This window comes from Liolophura sinensis, chromosome 13, assembly GCF_032854445.1.
Source record: "Liolophura sinensis isolate JHLJ2023 chromosome 13, CUHK_Ljap_v2, whole genome shotgun sequence".
Lineage (NCBI taxonomy): Eukaryota > Metazoa > Mollusca > Polyplacophora > Chitonida > Chitonidae > Liolophura > Liolophura sinensis.
In genome coordinates, this window is record NC_088307.1 from 494,910 (window position 1) to 510,599 (window position 15,690).

Consider the following 15,690-nt stretch of genomic DNA (forward strand, 5'->3'; position numbering starts at 1 on the left):
TAAAGGTACGAGTGCGAGCTGTCGAACATGGCGGAAGTGAAAGATCCGTCGCCTGTCATGAGAGAAAAACCGCTGGATACATCCAACAGGGATGCCATTGCGGAGGGAATTGTAGGCCTGTTAAAGCCTTGTGTGCTGGAGATAGATGAACGGGTGAAATGTGTCAGGTACTGAGGCAAAAATGTTTCTTTCTTTACTGCCTGTGCTTATCTTGTAACAGTTGTCGTCAGCTGACACCGTGACAGAGGACAATGTGCGTCTACTCGGAACTGTCACGTTGTTAGTGCAGATAACTGCTGGAGCAAGTGCTGCTTTGCTCAGTGTAAATAATGTTAGCAGGTAAGGGCACAACAAGGGTAGAATGTCTTATAGCTGCATATAGTCTTATGTGATTAAGAATCTGTTTTCATAGTTCAGACTAGCCCCGATCGACTCCAACTCCTTTTTTTGTATTGGCCTAGCGTAGTTGGGGTCTCGACGCTAACAGTATTAACTTTGTACTCAACGAAGGCCTGGGCCGATTCTCTTTCTTATCATGGATGTCTCGTGTAAATAAAAAACACCAACCTAAAGACCGGCTTTCTACACCCACCTCACTGCCACCATATTTCCCTACTTGCTGTAGAATAGATTTATTATAGTCATGAAGGCATCCACGGTACATGCCGTGGCCGCCAGGTTGAGCAGCTACATGTAGGCCTACGTGCATGTCCTGCTTCATAGTGGAGCAGTAGGAAGATGATCGTCACAGCAGAGGAGCCGTGTGCCAGTAGATACGGTTTTCAAATCAACCAAACATGACAAGACCATGCAGCCAGTCTTAAATGACAACTTTAGTGATGATTTCATTAGTCATCATGTATGTAGAATAGAAAGTACAAATTGCCCAGTCAGTCAAGCGACTAAAATTAATTGTAAAGTATTCAGCCATGTTTTTTGCCCGTGACCTCAGATACTTTGCAACTCCGATTTGGGATGCACCCGAGGCATCGCGCATGCACACTGCAATTTTGAAGAGAGAAAAGCCATCACTTTGACAGGTTTGCTGTATATAATTAGTATGAAATTAATTGGAAATTGCAGGAGTGATGGAGGAGACCCATCTCTTCTTCCACACCAGATACATGTATCAGTCTGTGCTGTCCTATTAGAGTGGATTTAACGGCCCGCTCCGCTCCACAATGCAACTTGTTGAATGGATCTACCTGGTACATGGTGTGGGTGACAGAATCCTATACTGTGTGGGTCTATGATGTTCCCTGTCACGTTGTGGGTTTCAGAATCCTATGCTGTGTGGGTCTATGATGTTCCCTGTCATGTTGTGGGTGACAGAATCCTATGCTGTGTGGGTCTATGATGTTCCCTGTCACGTTGTGGGTGTCAGGATCCTATACTGTGTGGGTCTGTGATGTTCCCTGTCATGTTGTGGGTGTCAGGATCCTATACTGTGTGGGTCTGTGATGTTCCCTGTCATGGTGTGGGTGACAGAATCCTATGCTGTGTGGGTCTATCATGTTCCCTGTCATGGTGTGGGTGTCAGGATCCTATACTGTGTGGGTCTGTGATGTTCCCTGTCATGTTGTGGGTGACAGAATCCTATACTGTGTGGGTCTGTGATGTTCACTGTCATGGTGTGGGTGACAGAATCCTATACTGTGTGGGTCTATGATGTTCCCTGTCATGGTGTGGGTGACAGAATCCTATGCTGTGTGGGTCTATGATGTTCCCTGTCATGTTGTGGGTGACAGAATCCTATACTGTGTGGGTCTATGATGTTCCCTGTCATGTTGTGGGTGACAGAATCCTATACTGTGTGGGTCTATGATGTTCCCTGTCATGGTGTGGGTGACAGAATCCTACACTGTGTGGGTCTATGATGTTCCCTGTCATGGTGTGGGTGACAGAATCCTATGCTGTGTGGGTCTGTGATGTTCCCTGTCATGTTGTGGGTGACAGAATCCTATACTGTGTGGGTCTATGATGTTCCCTGTCATGTTGTTGGTGTCAGAATCCTATACTGTGTGGCTCTGTGATGTTCCCTGTCTTGGTGTGGGTGACAGAATCCTATACTGTGTGGGTCTGTGATGTTCCCTGTCATGTTGTGGGTGTCAGAATCCTATACTGTGTGGGTCTGTGATGTTCCCTGTCATGGTGTGGCTGACAGAATCCTATACTGTGTGGGTCTGTGATGTTCCCTGTCATGTTGTGGGTGTCAGAATCCTATGCTGTGTGGGTCTATGATGTTCCCTGTCATGTTGTGGGTGACAGAATCCTATACTGTGTGAGTCTATGATGTTCCCTGTCTTGGTGTGGGTGACAGAATCCTATACTGTGTGGGTCTATGATGTTCCCCGTCATGTTGTGGGTGTCAGAATCCTATACTGTGTGGGTCTATGATGTTCCCTGTCATGTTGTGGGTGACAGAATCCTATGCTGTGTGGGTCTGTGATGTTCCCTGTCATGGTGTGGGTGACAGAATCCTATACTGTGTGGGTCTATGATGTTCCCTGTCATGGCGTGGGTGACAGAATCCTATGCTGTGTGGGTCTGTGATGTTCCCTGTCATGGTGTGGGTGACAGAATCCTATGCTGTGTGGGTCTGTGATGTTCCCTGTCATGGTGTGGGTGACAGAATCCTATGCTGTGTGGGTCTGTGATGTTCCCTGTCATGTTGTGGGTGACAGAATCCTATACTGTGTGGGTCTGTGATGTTCCCTGTAACGTTGTGGGTGACAGAATCCTATGCTGTGTGGCTCTGTGATGTTCCCTGTCTTGGTGTGGGTGTCAGAATCCTATGCTGTGTGGCTCTGTGATGTTCCCTGTCTTGGTGTGGGTGACAGAATCCTATACTGTGTGGGTCTGTGATGTTCCCTGTCATGGTGTGGGTGACAGAATCCTATGCTGTGTGGGTCTGTGATGTTCCCTGTCATGTTGTGGGTGACAGAATCCTATGCTGTGTGGGTCTGTGATGTTCCCTGTAACGTTGTGGGTGACAGAATCCTATACTGTGTGGGTCTGTGATGTTCCCTGTCACGTTGTGGGTGTCAGAATCCTATGCTGTGTGAGTCTGTGATGTTCCCTGTCATGGTGTGGGTGACAGAATCCTATACTGTGTGGGTCTATGATGTTCCCTGTCACATTGTGGGTGTCAGAGTCCTATGCTGTGTGGGTCTATGATGTTCCCTGTCATGGTGTGGGTGACAGAATCCTATACTGTGTGGGTCTATGATGTTCCCTGTCACGTTGTGGGTGTCAGAATCCTATGCTGTGTGGGTCTATGATGTTCCCTGTCATGGTGTGGGTGTCAGAATCCTATGCTGTGTGGGTCTGTGATGTTCCCTGTCATGTTGTGGGTGTCAGGATCCTATACTGTGTGGGTCTATGATGTTCCCTGTCTTGGTGTGGGTGACAGAATCCTATACTGTGTGGGTCTATGATGTTCCCTGTCATGTTGTGGGTGACAGAATCCTATACTGTGTGGGTCTATGATGTTCCCTGTCTTGGTGTGAGTGACAGAATCCTATAGTGTGTGGGTCTATGATGTTCCCTGTCTTGGTGTGGGTGACAGAATCCTATGCTGTGTGGGTCTATGATGTTCCCTGTCACGTTGTGGGTGTCAGAATCCTATACTGTGTGGGTCTATGATGTTCCCTGTCATGGTGTGGGTGACAGAATCCTATACTGTGTGGGTCTATAATGTTCCCTGTCATGGTGTGGGTGACAGAATCCTATACTGTGTGGGTCTATGATGTTCCCTGTCACGTTGTGGGTGTCAGGATCCTATACTGTGTGGGTCTGTGATGTTCCCTGTCATGGTGTGGGTGTCAGGATCCTATACTGTGTGGGTCTGTGATGTTCCCTGTCATGGTGTGGGTGTCAGAATCCTATACTGTGTGGGTCTATGATGTTCCCTGTCATGGTGTGGGTGTCAGAATCCTATACTGTGTGGGTCTGTGATGTTCCCTGTCATATTGTGGGTGTCAGAATCCTATGCTGTGTGGGTCTGTGATGTTCCCTGTCATGGTGTGGGTGACAGAATCCTATACTGTGTGGGTCTGTGATGTTCAGTGTCATGGTGTGGGTGACAGAATCCTATACTGTGTGGGTCTATGATGTTCCCTGTCATGGTGTGGGTGACAGAATCCTATACTGTGTGGGTCTGTGATGTTCCCTGTCATGGTGTGGGTGTCAGAATCCTATGCTGTGTGGGTCTGTGATGTTCCCTGTCGTGTTGTAGGTGACAGAATCCTATACTGTGTGGGTCTGTGATGTTCCCTGTCATGGTGTGGGTGTCAGAATCCTATGCTGTGTGGGTCTATGATGTTCCCTGTCATGGTGTGGGTGACAGAATCCTATACTGTGTGGCTCTGTGATGTTCCCTGTCTTGGTGTGGGTGACAGAATCCTATACTGTGTGGGTCTGTGATGTCCCTGTCATGGTGTGGGTGACAGAATCCTATACTGTGTAGGTCTGTGATGTTCCCTGTCATGGTGTGGGTGTCAGAATCCTATACTGTGTGGGTCTGTGATGTTTCCTGTCATGGAGTGGGTGACAGAATCCTATACTGTGTGGGTCTATGATGTTCCCTGTCATGGTGTGGGTGACAGGATCCTATACTGTGTGGGTCTGTGATGTTCCCTGTCTTGGTGTGGGTGACAGAATCCTATGCTGTGTGGGTCTATCATGTTCCCTGTCATGGTGTGGGTGACAGAATCCTATACTGTGTGGGTCTGTGATGTCCCTGTCATGGTGTGGGTGACAGAATCCTGTACTGTGTGAGTCTGTGATGTTCCCTGTCATGGTGTGGGTGTCAGAATCCTATACTGTGTGGGTCTGTGATGTCCCTGTCATGGTGTGGGTGACAGAATCCTATACTGTGTGGGTCTGTGATGTTCCCTGTCATGGTGTGGGTGTCAGAATCCTGTACTGTGTGGGTCTGTGATGTTCCCTGTCATGTTGTGGGTGACAGAATCCTATACTGTGTGGGTCTATGATGTTCCCTGTCATGTTGTGGGTGACAGAATCCTATACTGTGTGGGTCTGTGATGTTCCCTGTCACGTTGTGGGTGTCAGAATCCTACACTGTGTGGGTCTGTGATGTTCCCTGTCATGGAGTGGGTGACAGAATCCTATACTGTGTGGGTCTGTGATGTTCCCTGTCATGGTGTGGGTGACAGAATCCTATGCTGTGTGGGTCTGTGATGTTCCCTGTCATGTTGTGGGTGTCAGAATCCTATACTGTGTGGGTCTGTGATGTTCCCTGTCATGGTGTGGGTGTCAGAATCCTATACTGTGTGGCTCTGTGATGTTCCCTGTCTTGGTGTGGGTGACAGAATCCTATACTGTGTGGGTCTGTGATGTTCCCTGTCACGTTGTGGGTGTCAGAATCCTATGCTGTGTGGGTCTATGATGTTCCCTGTCATGTTGTGGGTGACAGAATCCTATACTGTGTGGGTCTGTGATGTTCCCTGTCACGTTGTGGGTGTCAGAATCCTACACTGTGTGGGTCTGTGATGTTCCCTGTCATGGAGTGGGTGACAGAATCCTATACTGTGTGGGTCTGTGATGTTCCCTGTCATGGTGTGGGTGACAGAATCCTATGCTGTGTGGGTCTGTGATGTTCCCTGTCATGTTGTGGGTGTCAGAATCCTATACTGTGTGGGTCTGTGATGTTCCCTGTCATGGTGTGGGTGTCAGAATCCTATACTGTGTGGCTCTGTGATGTTCCCTGTCTTGGTGTGGGTGACAGAATCCTATACTGTGTGGGTCTGTGATGTTCCCTGTCATGGTGTGGGTGTCAGAATCCTATACTGTGTGGCTCTGTGATGTTCCCTGTCTTGGTGTGGGTGACAGAATCCTATACTGTGTGGGTCTGTGATGTTCCTTGTCACGGTGTGGGTGACAGGATCCTGTTCTGTGTGGCTCTGGTGTCGGGGACAGTAGCAGGGTGCAAACAGATGCCAAATGCAGATTCAACTGTTTTAAAACATACACTATAGGCTTGACACAGCACCAGTTTGGCTTGGTGGGGAAATGGCTGACAACAATCGATGCCTTTATAACCATCTGACTTCACTCTTGCAGAAATGTTTGGTGATCTGGGTGATGGCATGGGTGTAATCATTGTAGTGGCTGTTGAGAGGGAAGGTAGTTTTCACCCAGCAATGAAGGCATGGACGTATCACTCTGTTAAGTCCAAACTATAGGACAGAGTCACACTGTATAGCACTATCAAATATGTAACTCTAATTTGAGGAGATATTGCATCTATCACGATTTGCTATATTGATGATATTGGACTGAGGCCATTATAGATACTGACAGCTCCTCCTAAAAACAAACAGACCACCAAACATCTGTCATTTTCCACCCACAATGTTTAATCCGGATAAATCCAGTGTGCAGACATATTGTTCAATGCACCTGACTAACGTACTGCCCTGATGAGGAGTACAAGTCGTAACTTCATTACTTGCTGTGCTAATAGATTCTGAGTGGCAGTGCCAATGTCTCACCACGTCCCTTACATGGCCATCATTCATGTCATAGACGTTTTGAATTCTTCCCACAATGCATCATTCTGACAATACTTTGGAAAGCTAGTATAAGAAACACACTTGGGCGCAGCACTTTTAACAAAAGCCTTGAAATGGCTACTATATGAATGATGACCGATGTAACAGCTTGGAAAGATGTTTTCAATGAGTCACAAATATTTGTTTGCAGCCCAGTATTCACCAATAACTGCATTTTGACCAGATCCCAAGAAAGTCACCCCAGTATTCCAGTACAGCTGATCTGAATTTGAAAATTCAGCATTTTATTATGTAAACCCTCTCTAGCTTATATGGCTATTGTGCATGTAGACTTTGCAAGGGAATACATGTACATGTGTTTCAGGCTTAATGAAATATGTACCTTGCCTTACCTATAGTATGCAGTAAGCATTTTTAAATAGTATACATGTGTTTTATGTACATTTGGTATATTGATGTTTTTTATGGAAGCAAACTGATCACTTTGTGTTTTAGAGAAAGTCAAGTGGACCTGAGGCAGCAGATTGACAGCTTGGCAGATGGTAAGTTCTTTTATGTCTGAAGGGGATATGCCATATTGTACTTGGCAAATGGTAAGTACTCCTGTCTATGGGAGACACCATGGGGTGAAAAGGTACATGTACTTGCCCGATGGTAAGTACTCTTGTCAGTGAGGGATTCCATGGGGTACAAAGGTACATGTACTTGGCAGATGGTAAGTAATCTTCTATGAGAGATATCATGGGGTACAAAGCTACATGTGCTTGGCAGATGGTAAGTACTCTTGTCAATGAGAGACTCCATGGGGTACAAAGGTACATGTACTTGGCAGATGGTAAGTACTCTTGTCAATGAGAGACTCCATGGGGTACAAAGGTACATGTACTTGGCAGATGGTAAGTAATCTTCTATGGGAGATACCATGGGGTACAAAGGTACATGTACTTGGCAGATGGTAAGTACCCTTGTCTATGGGAGATACCATGGGGTACAAAGGCACATGTACTTGGCAGATGGTAAGTACTCTTGTCAATGAGAGACTCCATGGGGTACAAAGGTACATGTACTTGGCAGATGGTAAGTACTCTTGTCAATGAGAGACACCATGGGGTAAAAAGGTACATGTACTTGGCAGATGGTAAGTACTCTTGTCAATGAGAGACTCCATGGGGTACAAAGGTACATGTGCTTGGCAGATGGTAAGTACTCTTGTCTATGGGAGATACCATGGGGTACAAAGGTACATGTACTTGGCAGATGGTAAGTACTCTTGTCTATGGAAGACACAATGGGGTACAAAGGTACATGTTCTTGGCAGATGGTAAGTACTCTTGTCTATGAGAGATACCATGGTGTGCAAATGTACATGTACTTGGCTGATGGTAAGTACTCTTGTCTATGAGAGATACCATGGGGTACAGAGGTACATGTACTTGGCAGATGTCAAGTACTCTTGTCTATGGGAGACACCATGGGGTACAAAGGTACATGTACTTGGCAGATGGTAAGTACTCTTGCCTATTGGAGATACCATGGTGTGATGTGGTCATTATTAAGTCAGTACCTTTATCTTAGCGTACCCATCTGGATCATTCACATGTCATTTATATGAAAACATATATTTTAATGAACACTGCTTAAAACAAAACCTATTGTTTTTTACTCACCTGCATGGGTTTCGTATTATGCAGTCGAAATTGTGGACATAGTACTCAGTGTCAAGTAGAATATTGCATAGTAAAGATTGAAAATGGGTAACTATACTCCTGCAATTGGCAGTGTCAATAATCAAGTGGATTACATGTTTGTTTCATATTTCACTGAAATAAAAGTTATCCATTGTCCTCAGGATAGTCACTGTTTAATACATACATATATTGAAGACATTTTGTCACGGTGTAGTACCTGTGAATGTAAATGCCTAATACCAACTTCGAGTTGGTCAGTGACTTTCCTTCCAATTTCTTCAATTCCTTTCTACAAAAGAATGATGAATGTGACTTCGTGAGTGGGTTATGTTTTGTCTGTCATTGAAAAGCAAAGAAAACAGTGAAATGAAAAATAAACTGTGTGGGCATACATTTTATTACACCTTGTATGAGTCTGTTGGTGAGAATCGCCAGATTAAGGCTCGTTATAGAGGCATGAAAAAATGTGAAGAAATTGCTGGAAGTAGTTTAACCCAAGTACGACGTGTCAGTGCGCTTAACAAAATAGACTGTGTGTCATGGTCAAATATTAGCTTCCTTTCGTGATGTCATTGTTTTGTTGGGATTTATATGTTATGATTATGCATTGATGAGTTCAAGTCCAGTTCATGCTGGCTTCCTCACCGGTCGTACGTGGGAAGGTCTATCAGCAACCTTTGGATGGTTGTGGGTTTCCCCCGGGCTCTTCCCGGTTTCCACCCACCATAATGCTGGCCGCCATCGTATAAGTGAAATATTCTTGAGTAAGGTGCAAAACACCAATCAAATAAATAAATAAAATTATGCATTGGGTAGAAATTTTAATTATATTTGAAGTCGTGCTTTCATTTATTATTCGTTTATCGAATGCGCTTGCGCTATTTTGAGGATAATAAGATGAAATAATACTGCAACCCCTGCTATCAAAACAAACTGAAAAGGTAAAGATGACTTGGAGTGAGTTACTGGAATAAACCCAGTAGGCCTACAGGTTGAGGTGTTATAAATAAATGTAGGCCTATAAGTGTCATTCAGATTCATTCCTCATGAGGAAGAGCTGTTATAGTCAATGTATTCAGAATGTCATGAAAAGTCGTAATACTGGGCAATCGACATGTACATACATAAACTGGTTGTCCTGTGTGTAACTGCAAGAATCTCTACAGGTAAGTCTGTGTAGGCCTATACATGTATGCACATGTATGCCTTTCTATTTTCTCAACTCGCTTCTCTCAGTCAAGTGTAGAGTATTTTCAAAACCTCTGTGCTGCAGTAGGCTTACCTAGTACTCCCTCTCTGAAATGTAGGGAGCGCCGCACTACCTGTGAAAAGTATCTGTAGCACTGCTTGACATCTTTGGGTTAGTGCCCAGTAGTTGATCTTCCTAATTACCTGAATGCCAACAAACTTATTACACATGTACAAAGTGTTTCATGGTCTGTTGAATAAGTTATCTGTTGAATTGTGGACTGAGCTGTAAATTACATATACTATATGCGATGAACATTTGGATATAACCCTGAAAAGATCGGAAAAAGGTTGACAGATTGTATGAGTATTTTATGTGTTCTTTCCATATTTGTACTGTTGAATGCACACTGTAAAGACCAAAACATGTATTGTATTATGATCTGTTGCCTTGATCTGTTGCCACATACGGCAGTGGTACAGATAATGAAGATTTTCATGCTCACACAAACCAGAAAAGTAGAAATGGTAACGACTTATTTGCAAAAAAAAAATTTGGGAAAATGTCGACAATTTTACAGTATATCGTAATATGATATCATAATAATATGAAGTCATAATATGACATTCTGGTGCAATGCATTCTCTTTAAAATCCTGTCATAATGAGGTGGGGCCAGGTCCTTCACTACGGACAAAATAACTGATAGGCCCTTTGCGAGCAGAGAAGACAATGAATTGTACTGGAAGACAATTGGTCATTATTTCTGTAACAGGAAGCTTTCAGTTCACAGAGATCTCAGCTGTTTTACATACACAGAGAACACTAAAATGAACCTTGTAACCGATAAAAGACCATTAAACACTTTTAAGTTTTCCAGTGGAGGAAAATGCTCCCAAAACGTCAGATTCTATGACATTCTCTCAGAATACATGGAAATTTTTTGCTTGAAATAGTTCGTGCAAATGTACACATTGGAGATCAATTATATTTCTTCTAAACTTCTACACTTGTCATATTTTTCATACATTTTCGCAGACTTGAAAAGGATCTCTGACAGCCAGCAGGTGCCTGCAGATTTAGATCCCTATGTGAAAAAGCTGAGCAATGCTCGCCGAAGAGTCATGCTTGTGAACAACATACTACAGAATGTGCAGGTAAAGTACCACCGATGTGTGTACGGTCCTGATGTGTGTACATGGCTGATGTGTGTATAGGGCCGATGTGTGTACAGGGCTGATGTGTGTACAGGGCTGATGTGTGTATAGGGCCGATGTGTGTACAGGTCTGATATGTGTACAGTCGGGATGTGTGTACATGGCTGATGTGTGTATAGGGCTGATGTGTGTACAGGGCTGATGTGTGTACAGGGCTGATGTGTGTACATGGCTGATGTGTGTATAGGGCCGACGTGCATACAGGCCTGATATGTGTACAGTCCTGATGTGTGTACATGGCTGATGTGTGTATAGGGCTGATGTGTGTACAGAGCTGATGTGTGTACAGGGCTGATGTGTGTACATGGCTGATGTGTGTATAGGGCCGATGTGTGTACAGGCCTGATATGTGTACAGTCCTGATGTGTGTACATGGCTGATGTGTGTATAGGGCTGATGTGTGTACAGAGCGGATGTGTGTACAGGGCTGATGTGTGTACAGGGCTGATGTGTGTACATGGCTGATGTGTGTACATGGCTGATGTGTGTATAGGGCGGATGTGTGTTCAGGCCTGATATGTGTACAGGGCTGATGTGTGTACAGGGCTGATATGTGTTTCACAAAGCGGCGTACAACATTTTTTTATCGTACATTTGTCATACAATATTTTGTACATCACTGTTAACATACCATTGTCCTATATGTGCGATACCGTACAAGTATGACATCTTTGTGGAAGTGTCCCCTAATGCTTATACCGGGCTGATGTCTGTACAGGACGGATGTCTATACACGGCTGATGTCTGAACAGGCCTGATGCCTAATGTATATATCTGTTAGGTGTCATGCCTGGTGTCTGGTGGTATACATATTCTAGATGGTTATTGTGGAGTAGTCCAGTCTGAGTGTACATCTGGTGTACTCTGGTGGAGTTCCGTCTTGGGTAAAATAATAGTAGTTTAACATCTAGTGCTTCAGTCACGCCATTTCAGAAATACTTTGATTGTGTTAACATTGAGACTGGCCAGCTTACATAGTGACACTGTCTGGCTGCAGTACAAACACATGCAGTCCAGAAAACGATATTTTTTGATTTTTTATTTTATTTTTTATTGTATTTGTTTTTGACTCTTTTTGTGGATAGTTTCTATTTGACACTAACAGCCATCATTGTTCAATTTCAGGACCGACTGGGCAAACTTCATTACAATGTATCAAAGGAGACTGCTCGCCGTAAAGCTCTTCTAGATCCCCCATCTCCTGGGCCTCCAAAATAAACAAGAGGACCAAGGGAGAGAACTCTGTATATACAGCTTTTGTCCTAAAGACCTCGCCTGCACAGGTGCTCCAATCTACCCACAGCCTCATCTGGTCTCGACACATAATTTATGACAGGCAACTAATGTCCACCAGTGCAAATCTTAGTGTGTAGGCAAGAATGTGTTTGGAAGTTCCACACGATCAAATTCTGAACAGTTCATTGGTTAATGTCACTTTCATTCTCTTTTGTGATTGGTCTCAATTGCCATGGAGCTGCTGTCAAAGCAAGTAGGGAACATAACCAATAGGATCATCTCTAATTTGAAAACGTGAGATGTTCGGTCGCAGTGCTGCTTATGCAGAAGTGGAATCGCATGCTAGAACAGAAATGCTAGAGTAAAATTGACAAAATCTGTCATGAATTGTGACAGAAGGATTTATCAGTTTTTGACAGCAGAGACCATGGATGAACATTCACTCCTTGTCATGTAGTATGTGCTGAGAGATCAGATTGAACCACAGGTAAATGAGAGCCACCCTGATCTGGAATGACCAAGGAATGACCAAGGGAGATAACTCTGTACATACATGCTATAAATCAAAACCCATGCAGTGTGTTAAATATGTACTGTATGCCATTCCAGTTGTTAAGAAAAATATTAAAGATGTGACTCCATGCAATTGCCTCTGTTTTCATTACCTCTGACAGGTTTGATTTAGTGCATGAAGATGCTACATAGTTCAGTGCACAGATATCTGTGTCAGGTTTGATTCAGTACATATAGGTGCTCCATATTCAAGTGTACTGCTACCTCTGTCAGGTTTGATTTAATACATAAAGGTGCTCCATATTCAAGTGTACTGCTACCTGTGTCAGGTTTGATTCAGTACATATAGGTGCTCCATATTCAAGTGTACTGCTACCTGTGTCAGGTTTGATTTAATACATAAAGGTGCTCCATATTCAAGTGTACTGCTACCTGTGTCAGGTTTGATTTAATACATAAAGGTGCTCCATATTCAAGTGTACTGCTCCCTGTGTCAGGTTTGATTTAATACATAAAGGTGCTCCATATTCAAGTGTACTGCTACCTGTGTCAGGTTTGATTTAATACATAAAGGTGCTCCATATTCAAGTGTACTGCTACCTGTGTCAGGTTTGATTCAGTACATAAATGTGCTCCATATTGAAGTGCACTGCTACCTCTAACAGGTTTGATTTAATACACAAAGGTGCTCCATATTCAAGTGTACTGCTACCTGTGTCAGGTTTGATTTAATACATAAAGGTGCTCCATATTCAGGTGTAATGCTACCTGTGTCAGGTTTGATTCAGTACATAAATGTGCTCCATATTGAAGTGCACTGCTACCTCTAACAGGTTTGATTTAATACATAAAGGTGCTCCATATTCAAGTGTACTGCTACCTGTGTCAGGTTTGATTCAGTACATAAAGGTGCCACATACATGTATTCAAATGTACTGCTACCTGTGTCAGGTTTGATTTAATACATAAAGGTGCTCCATATTCAAGTGTACTGCTACTTCTATAAGGTTTGAGTTAATACATAAAGGTGCTCCATATTCAAGTGTACTGCTACCAGTGTCCGGTTTGATTTAATACACAAAGGTGCTCCATATTCAAGTGTACTGCTACCTCTAACAGGTTTGATTCAGTACACAGCGCGATATCAAGGAATGGCCTTTATTTAAAAGAAAAATTTTTCAGTACTGCAATTCAACACTTGTATCAATGAAAAAATAAAGACTTCTACCACTTGGCTTGGCATGCTACAACTTAAGGTGCCCTGCTACCTCTGTCAGGAATAATTCATTTAACAAAGCTGCAACATCTTTGAGTTTACTGCATCCTCTGGATTGGTTCAGTAGTCGAAGGTGCTACATCTATAGGTGTTCTGTGACTTCTGCTAGGTGTGATTCAGTAGACAAAGGTGGTACATCTAAGGTGTACTGTGGCTTCTACCAGGTGTAATTCAGTTGTCAAAGGTGCTACATCTATAGGTGTACTGTGGCTTCTACCAGGTGTGATTCAGTTGACAGGTGCTACACCTATATGTGTTCTGCTACATCTATAGGTGTTCTGCCACATCTACAGGTGTACTGCTACCTTTGCCAGGTGTGATTCAGTAGACATAGGTGTTATATCCATATGTGTACTACTACCGCTACCAGATGTGATTGATGTGTTCTGCAGCTTCTACCATGTGTGATTCAGTACACAAAGGTGCTACATCTATAGGTGTTCTGCAACTTCTGTCAGGTGTGATTCAGTACACCTCCAGGTGTTATTCAGTATACAAAGCTGCAGCATCATTGATTTTAGTGCATCCTCTGGACTGGTTCAGTAGTCAAAGGTGCTACACCTACAGGTATACTGCTTCTTATGCCAGGTGTGATTCAGTACACCTGCTTCTGCCAGGTCTGATTCAGTCGACAATGGTGCTACATCTACAGGTGTACTGTAGCTTCTGCTAGGTGTGATTCAATAGACAAAGGTGCTACATCTACAAGTGTTCTGCTACATCTATAGGTGTTCCGCTACATCCATAGGTGTACTGCTACCTCTGACAGGTGTGATTTGGTAGACATAGGTGCTATATCCATAGATGTACTGCTACCTCTACCACGTGATTGAGTAGGTGAAGGTGCTACAACTATAGGTGTCCTGCGTTTTTTGTTTTTTGTTTTTTTTTTGTTCATACCCTAATGAGGTGAAAAAGTTGGTCAATACTTATAATTAAATTAAGTCAAAAATGTAAACTTTTTGACATGATAACATGATGTACAGGCAACTTTGTCTGCCATAAGGGTGCGTTTGTTTGCCCTAAGTAGGCGCAAGAAGGCAATTTTATCAATGAAACGTATGAACAAATGGAACGCGACAATGTTCCATCTTGACGCCACGAGCACAGTCAGTCACCAGCTGAAAGTTTTATCGGCGGTATGCTGAAGTTTGAACGACTACCCGAGTTATAAAGAAGCTTGTAACATACAGACGGTGAAAGATGATGCAGAACAAGTGGACTTGACTTGCTGTGGAGCTACCTGATAGCGCAGAGACATGATTGTTGTGTTTTGAACAATAGACATCAGGTCTGAACTGACGCGAGGAGCGAAAACGACAGGACGGGGAAGGCTGGCCATGCCTAGCTTGTGAATGCAGCATTTGTGGCTTCGCCGCCAGATGTATAGAGGTATGATTAAAACTAGGCTGAGCAATAAACAGGTTGATGATCTCCTGACTTGTATATAAAATTTTCTACTGTATAACTTCGCGCGGAACTTCCATATTTGTGGCCACTCATGGGCATTCTCTGTCACAACTGTAAACCCATGGAACTCCTTTTTTGAATGCATGTGGCGCGTGGACAGTTCGTAGGCCGTATGTGGGGCCTCCGTGGCTCATATCATTAACATCAGTAGCGTCGTTTCCTTGGCGACAAAGCCGTTATCATCATCTTTCGAAGAGAGCAATTTATTTTACGCCTACCAAAATTAAACACAACCGCTAAATATGGCTTTAATGTGTCCATCTTCCTGATCGAAACTTATCAACAAGCATTTATAAATATCATATTTTGCTCAGTGAGTGATCAAAATTCACCATCAGAATCAGAAATAAAATTTACTTCTAACAATCGGCGGACGTTCGTTAGACATTACCTATTTCCACATTCACACTGTAGTACACGTACACAAGCAGGTGTATGCGTCATCTAGTTACTTTATAGAGCAAACTCATATACCATACATCAGAATGAATAAATCAGGCACAAACACAAGACAATGTTATTTTAATTAACAATGCAATTTTATTTAAAAATCATAATGTCACCCT

The 15,690-nt window shown here is 43.4% G+C and overlaps 1 protein-coding gene across 1 annotated transcript; it reads left to right on the forward strand.

Moving 5' to 3' along the window:
* Window positions 1-11: 11 nt before the first annotated feature.
* On the forward strand, window positions 12-12,506 carry LOC135480564 (SNARE-associated protein Snapin-like). Its single transcript, XM_064760426.1, has 4 exons — window positions 12-167; window positions 7,032-7,078; window positions 10,451-10,569; window positions 11,755-12,506. The coding sequence occupies exons 1-4, from the start codon at window positions 28-30 to the stop codon at window positions 11,845-11,847; spliced, it is 399 nt and encodes a 132-aa protein (XP_064616496.1). The 5' UTR covers window positions 12-27; the 3' UTR covers window positions 11,848-12,506.
* The last annotated feature ends 3,184 nt before the right edge of the window (window positions 12,507-15,690 follow it).

Coding starts and splice junctions, on each gene's coding strand:
- LOC135480564 (XM_064760426.1), top strand. CDS start 28: ATGGCGGAAGTGAAAGATCCGTCGCCTGTCATGAGAGAAAAACCGCTG. Junction 168..7,031: donor GAACGGGTGAAATGTGTCAG/GTACTGAGGCAA, acceptor TTTGTGTTTTAG/AGAAAGTCAAGTGGACCTGA. Junction 7,079..10,450: donor GATTGACAGCTTGGCAGATG/GTAAGTTCTTTT, acceptor ACATTTTCGCAG/ACTTGAAAAGGATCTCTGAC.